The sequence below is a fragment of the Antrostomus carolinensis genome, unplaced genomic scaffold, assembly GCF_000700745.2.
Source record: "Antrostomus carolinensis isolate BGI_N321 unplaced genomic scaffold, ASM70074v2 scaffold9930, whole genome shotgun sequence".
NCBI classification, from domain to species: Eukaryota; Metazoa; Chordata; class Aves; order Caprimulgiformes; family Caprimulgidae; genus Antrostomus; species Antrostomus carolinensis.
Genome location: NW_010286438.1, coordinates 9,744 through 17,325, shown reverse-complemented (window position 1 = coordinate 17,325; position 7,582 = coordinate 9,744). Strand labels below are relative to the sequence as shown.

At 41.2% G+C, this 7,582-nt stretch overlaps 1 protein-coding gene across 1 annotated transcript in view; it reads right to left on the bottom strand.

Moving 5' to 3' along the window:
- The window catches only part of LOC104526281 (ovalbumin), a 7,188-nt gene extending 4,922 nt beyond the window's left edge, over positions 1–2,266 (bottom strand). Inside the window, exons 1-2 of the mRNA XM_010169735.1 lie at positions 2,224–2,266; positions 295–479 (exon numbers count right to left, since the gene is read on the bottom strand). Coding sequence (XP_010168037.1) covers positions 295–462 — 168 coding nt within the window. The 5' untranslated portion in view covers positions 463–479; positions 2,224–2,266. The remainder of the gene's footprint in view (positions 1–294; positions 480–2,223) is intronic.
- Positions 2,267–7,582: the final 5,316 nt, after the last annotated feature.

Genomic DNA, 7,582 nt, shown 5'->3' with positions numbered 1-7,582 from the left:
TTCCCTGGAGATTTTATCTACTTTTCTTACTCTAAATAAAGGACCCCTGGAATATGTTGTTTTCTTTGAGAATCTTACTGCTAACAATGATAAAATTAAAATTTAAATCCAGTTTCAAGATTTCCAGCTGATGCATTTGTTTAATACTATGGGAGTTTGAGGTGACCACAGCTTTTGATAACTCTGGATACAGATTTTTTAGCCTCTGAGCTATGCAAGGCATATTATCATATAATTAAGTGCTACAGCTTTACTGGGCAGCAGGAAGGTTTAAATCCTTAACTGTTGTCTCACCTTATCTATCTGAGCCCTGGTGTTTTCTCTTGCACCTAGGTAGACCATGGACAGAGCAGAAATGATGCTCAGAGGGGAGTAGAAGATGTTCTCGTTGACATGCTGGACTTTCAGCTCCTTGAATACATCTAAACAAAATTCCGTGCTTGCTGCACCGATGGAGCCCATTGTGAAACCAGTATTGTCTAGAACAAACAGCAGAAATACAACAGTGTAATGATGGAATACTGTGCAAACACAGTACAATGAACTTTAATAGTACTTTTTAGGCAATGAAATATAAACAAGTAGTTTTGAAGTCATGCTGTGGTAACATGCGTATTGCTATGCTCACCTCTCATGCATGTTATGAGAGACTCTATATGTATAAATCTATTTCTTTCTGCATTTGTGTTCAGTTGCCTTTTGGCAGTGAAGTTCCTCAGAGGTCTTAAATCAGAATCATCATAGAATCGTAGAATGGTTTGGGTTGGAAGGGACCATAAAGATCATCTAGTTCCAACTTCCCCTGCCATGAGCAGGGATATCTTCCACTAGAAGGTGTCCCTGTATGTGTGTATGATTTCTATTTACCTTTTCAAAGCAGTCAAACAACGAAGAAGTCAAACAACGAAGAAGTCAAACAACAAAGAAGTCAAACAACAATTTCCTGTGCTTATTTTCATTCAGTGAAAAATATACTTGCAAAGTAGGAAATTTAAAGTGCAAGTTTTAGCAGACTTGCTCTAGGTTTAGAGAGATATAAGTGAAAACAGAGGCTGACTGACTATTTTTATTTTCTAGAAATAAATAAGTGCGGTAAAATATCTATTTGTTGCACAGTACTTACTGTCAGTAGATCTTCAAAGGCTTGTATCTTTACCCTTATTTTAGTAATGGAAGCATGGATAGGCAATATAATTTGTGTAAGGTCACCTAGTCTAGGAGAGAGACTGATGCAAAAAATTCACATTCCACCCTATTGTGCTTTCAGATATAGCTTGCTTTGCTTAAATATATCTATATATACACTGCACTATAACCTTTCTAAGAAATTAAATTTTGTTAGTGACGTTCATATAGAATAGAAATGCAGACATGATAAAATAGCAATGCCTACCATAATACAGTACTGTTAAATTAATATTCATTTGTGGCATAGACCAGAAAAAGCTTTATATTTGTTTCTGTCTGAGGCTCAGTCCTGTGTAGCCACTCTGCTTATATAAAGCACAACTTTTGAGGTCAGCATGAATCTAGTTTCCTATCTGTGATTTATAGAAATTGTGAAAGCTTCTTGTCTTTCAAAACCCAGCCCCTTATGTAGTTGCATAGTGCTGGGATCTCAAGTTTGTCTTTGGAGTATTAAACCCCACCAAGGTTTTTGTGACCATGCTCATGAGTATACACATACATTCGCACACACATTTATTTCCTTCACTTTCTGTATGCAAGTTCACATTTATAATTATTGTAAGAATATAAGTCTGTACACCCCCCCACATTTTTACCTTGTGTAGTGTTCACCAGCTGTATTTTCCAGGGATAGAGACATTTCACACTAAAATAAACCTAGCAAATTCACTGAATGCCACAGTTTTGCTCTCATTGCACTCTGTTGAATCAGAGGTCAATCAAGCGAGCTTATTCTTTGGCTGCCAAAATCAAACTTAAAAGATACTGAGGATAAACTGCTCTGAAATAAAATCACATTTTAAGCACGAAGAATAAACTTTTTAAAAGCCTCCTGAAAACAAATACTCATGTTTTACACATAATAAAATAGTGTAAGATGCCTACATACAGGTGAGAAGATTTGTAGAGAATATCATGTAAATATTCTGTCCTTAAAGATACCAAACACAACACAATAATTGCTCTCTTTTTAAGTTTAGGCATAAGCAAGAAATAATATAGCGAGAAGGTACATTTTCCTAGAGAAATACTTACCTTTCGAGCTTCAGCACCAAAGGCAATACAGCTTTCCAGCTGTATGTAGACAGACTGGCCAAGCCCTTGGGAATTTATACAGTCTGAATTGTGACCCACCCGCTGCTGCCCTTCAGAAGTTTGACCTTTGACACCATAAAAATAATTTAATGGGATTAGGTCAGATTTTAGTTTCAATGGGTCCATTTTCATTGAAGGGAGAACAAATATTAGTTTTTTATTCTGTGTAACAAAGTGTTTTCCACCAGTACATCGGGACTGTTGGATCAGAGAGGAGACTGGGAAATAATGCTCATCTTCCTTTCATCCTCATTTGCAAGAAGATACCGGGAAGTTCATAAAAACAAAAAATGTGAAAACCTTAGTGATGGAAAACATAGTTATTAGTCAATCTATCAGTAATTAGTCAGTTTGTTATTATGGTTGTAGTAACAGGCCAGAACTCTCAATTGATCCTTTTTGAATGTACAAAATGCAGCTGAGCCATGCTAGAGAGAAGACAAGTGAGAGCAGGACTTGGCTGATTATTCTCCTAAAAAAACTGTGGAAATAAGGAAGGGCATAAGTGAGAAAACCAGTTGAGATGAAGGTCAAAAGCAAGCACATTTTCTTTGAAAAGCTGAGATATTTAAAAAAGATCTTTTGATGTGTGAAGGTTTTGTAGCAAGTTATTTTATTTTCAGGGAGTATTAGCAAAACATAGTCGTAGGCAAAGTAAAAAGTCATCAATTCCAAATGTGTTTGTGGTATGCACTTGCAAAGTATCTCTTAGGTTTTCCACGGGTAACTTAATGGCCTGGCAGATGACAGAAGAACTGCAAAATCCAGCTAAAGGAGTGTTCATGGTCTGTGGGACAATCATAATATACAATAGGAAATACATTTCAGTTATAAAAGCTATTGTTCTGTATTGAAATAACAGAATGGACAAACAGTAAAGAAACCATTCTGACCTCTGTAGAGCACTATGTGATTTTAAAAAAGCCGGGGTGGAAATCCCAAAGTCAGAATGACATAATTCTTTAGAACATATAGGGAGATGACTGTGGTCTCTGTTAAGGAGAAGAGGTAGGCTTCTGTAGTGCTGTCCGAAGTTAAGACAGTGCAGTTTTCTTTGCTTCAGTCTGCTTTCTTTTGTGAAAATAAACATGCCGTAGAAATCTACATTCTCCTTGACAACCTGTCCTCACTAAGGCAGTCTGAGGACTTGAGCAAGACAAGACTGTAGTGGAGGTGTTGTTTTTTGTTAAATCTCTACTCCATAGGTATCAGCCGAGTGGTTTGGTTTGGTTTGGTTTTGGTTTTGGTTTTGTATTTTTCTACAGGTAGTGTGACAGATAGATATCTATACTTAAGCATGGAATAATTCTTCTCACTTTTTTTAAAGTCAGACCTACTGCTTCTGCTTCAGCCTTTAGGAAAGCCTAAAAAGCCTGTCTTCTTTTTCTGATGATAGAAGTGCTTCTCAGAAAATATTATCCCCTACCTATAAAATATGTATTAGTATGTTGATGGCAAAAGAGAAAGGGGAATGAGTCTCCCAGGTTCATTGTTAATTAAAAATCTTCACCATCTGGTCAAACACCAGTAAGGAGACATGTACATGTATTCTACTGAGCTCATCATATCTGTTTGTTAATATTCAGATCAGTGTAGACCAGGTGGTCCTGCAGCACTGAAACATGCTGGTGAAATAACAAGGAAAAGAACAGTTTGCCTCTCACGGAGGCAAGGAACTGTTCACCAGCCAGCCAGGTGCTGGAGAAGACATGCAGCCTCAAAGGGATGCTCACAGATACTATAAAGCATTAAGTGCTACCATAGCTGAGAAGAATGGTCAAAGATCTCCTTGAGAGGGAGGCAGTAAGGAGGCAGTTCTAGAAGGAAAATTTCAATCTTTCTTGAGGCCTGATCTCAGAGCATATCACATGGATACAGCCAGGGGACTGGGCAGCTCAGCCAGTACCTCAGCTCCTAGCTCACCCTCCCCTGCGTTCAAAGGGAGAGCAGCTGTAAGGGTGAGCAAGCCTTGTGAAACCAGGAGAATAAGGTGCTTTTTCAATGGAAACTCTCTGGGAGAAGCTCTATCCTTGGCTGACTTGTCAGATGGAGGATTCTGAACAATTTCTGTTTTATGAGAGTCTCCACTACAGAAGTGAGCCAAGGCACTGAACACTTAAACAAGTACCCACATTCCCTTTTTTGTGTCCACTGGCAAAATGGGTCCCCATTTAATTTGTGTAGCTCAGGAGGTGAGGTGGTACCGCAGACATCAGGAGAGGCAGAAGTTCTTTCTAGTGCTAGGTGTCCAGAAGAATATCTGGCGTATAATAAAATACTAGGAGGTGTGTCTAGACCCTGAGAGTCACAGGTAGTGAGCGTATCACACCTTGCTTTGCTTTTAAACTTCATGTGCACAAAATAATGGTTATCAGGAGTCCTTCAAAGCTGAAGATGAAAAGGCTGAAAAGAACATGCCAAAGTGGGCAGATGCTGATGATACTAAACTAGGAGGAGCTGTGGACTTCCTCAAGGGTAGGCAGGCCTTACAGAGAGATCTGGATAGGATAGAGAGCTGGGCAATCACCAACCATATATAATTTAATAAGAGCAAGTGACAGATTCTCCACCTGGGATGGGGCAATTGTGGTTATATGTACAAACTGGGGGATGAGAGGCTGGAGAGCAGCCCTGCAGAGAATTCTGGTGGTCTGGCTTGATGGAAAGTTGAACATGAGCCAACAGTGTGCCCTGGCAGCCAAAAGGGCCAACCTTGTCCTGGGGTGCATCAAGCACTGCACAGCTAGTTGGTCAAGGGAGGGGATTGTCCCACTCTACACTACACTGGTGTGGCCCCACCTCGAGTACTGTGTGCACTTCTGAACAGCTCAATATAAGGACATCAAACCATTAGTGTGTCTGGAGGAGGGCAACCAAGATGGTGAAAAGCCTTGAGGCCTTACCAGGAACAGCTGAGGTCACTTGGCTTATTCATCTTGGAGAAGAGGAAGTTGAGGGGTGACACCATGGCAGTCTACAACTTCCTCAAGGGGTCAGTGGAGGGGGAGGTGCTCATCTCCTCTCTCTGGTGACCGATGATAGGGCACGAGGAAATGGAATGAAGCTGTGTCAGGGGAAGTTCAGATTGGACATTAGGAAAAGGTTCCTCACTGAGAGGTTGGTCAGCCACTGGAACAGGCTCCCCAGGGAAGTGGTCACGGCACCAAGACTGGTGCCGTGAGTTCAAGGAGTGTCTGGATGATGCTGTTAGTCATATGAATTAGTTTTAGGTAGTCCTGCAAGGAGCAGGGAGTTGGACTCGATGATCCTTATGGGTCCCTTCCAACTTGAGATATTCCATGATTCTAATAATCTATGTGTCTACATCTAATAAACTGTTTTCTCACACCGTTTGTAGTGAACCTCAGACCTGTGCCACTATTTTCACTCTTTATCCTTTTTTTGTTTAGGGCCACTTTGTGTTTACAGAATCACAGAATCACAGAATGTCAGGGATTGGAAGGGACCTCGAAAGATCATCCAGTCCAATCCCCCTGCCGGAGCAGGGGGATTGTGGGTTTATTACAAGGGTTTATTTCTATTATTACAAGGTTTTATTTCTATTTCTACCATACTGGTCTTTAATTGCTTCATATAAGACCTGGCCAGTACATTTAACTCAGTCAAATCTGCATTCCATGTGTCCCTCAAGCCTTTCTCCTAAACAACTATGATTCCCTTTCCCTTAATGTGGTTTATTGTACATGAATTACGTAAGTGTCCAGACCTGTGTCACAGGCCCAGCTCATCACAAGTGTCCTGTATTCTAGGACCTACAGACATATCCAGGACATAGCTGCAGTTTTGTCAGTGGTCATTTTTTCACACTGTCACACTGCAAGTATAGAATAAAAGTGATCCCAGAGGTGTTTTTCATACCTGGTGAATTTAACTTCTGTGTAGTGTCCTGGATCCAGACCTACACAACAGTTTTGCATGTTTGATGCAGGGCTTTGTTTCATGAGTTATACAAAAGCCATTTTTTTCTCTCCAAGAACTGGAGTTTCAGGTTCAGAACACACCCACAATAAGCAACGACATGGAGGATAAGAAGCTCTGCTTTGGTAGTGGATGAGACAGACATGCTGTGCTCTTTCCTGGAAGCCTGTTTTGGTTTTCTGTGCTCAGACTGATAGTTAATGCAAGGCCAGTTGCAAGCAGCAGAATCTACCCATGAGAAAATGAAGATCTGGATCAAAACAGGTTGTTAGCATAGCATCAGCACACAGAAGATCTTGTATAGTCTGCTTGACATGGAGTCTAGAGAGAGTAAGCAAACCTTCCTGCAGTTGGAAGGCTACCTGGGACAACTGGCAATGGATTGCCCTGTCCAGCACAGCTGTGCAAAGCAGTACAAACAGTTCTGTCACACATCCTTGTTTGACAATGCTTGTCCAACGAAAGAGGTCAGCTAAGGCTCTGCTGCCCTTTCCTCTGACAGGCATTTCATTGTGGAGCTGTCCCTAAACCAACAGACTCTTGAGTACATGAGCCTTGGACACCAGAGAGTATAAAAGGCACTTCTTATCCAAAGGGATATGAAGTCCAGGTCAGCTCACAGACCAAAGCCTCTCATCCAATCACAAAAACCTACGTAGAGTTTGAGATTTTGTTCTCCTCCTTGTTCCTGCTCTTTTGTCAGTAAGAAGGAGCAGGTTCATTGTTTTGTGTTTGTCTTCAATCCACCTTGTGAACCTGGAAGCTGCCTTTCCATGAGGGACAGAAGCAACCGTACACAGGGAGAGAAATCATTTTAGCAGAGTGACTGTAGCTGACTGTCTTAACTGGTTGCCATTGCAGACCTTGGTGCTGTAGCTCTCGGTGAGGGTTTCTCTCTCAGTTGTTCTGTGGGACTGTGTTTTTTCCCCAGACTGAAGAAAATGAGGTGTCTGGTTAAGCTTCTTCAGATAGGAGCTCACAGCCCACCTGGTGTTTTTCTGCAGCAGCACTGTGCCATTCTGAAGAGATGGACATTGTTGCCTGCAGTGCTGCCTTGATCTCTCACAAATTGTGACAGGGGAGTTTGTCATTGCTCTTGATTGTCAGTAGCGTATCCCATATCAGGTCTTAATTCATATTAACCTGACCGGGGCTCAACCTCTGTTGTGCAGCTGATTTCTTAGTGCTCCCCCATGAATATTTGATCTGACATAGGTTTATGTGGCCTTCATGGCGTAACTTTCAATGACAAAATCCCAGAGGCCAGCAGCAGGTTGGATGGGAGTGTCTGACACAGAATCTGAAGGTCTTCCTCACTGCGATTGAATGAGTTTTAGCCTCACTTAGATGCAAAGCCTTT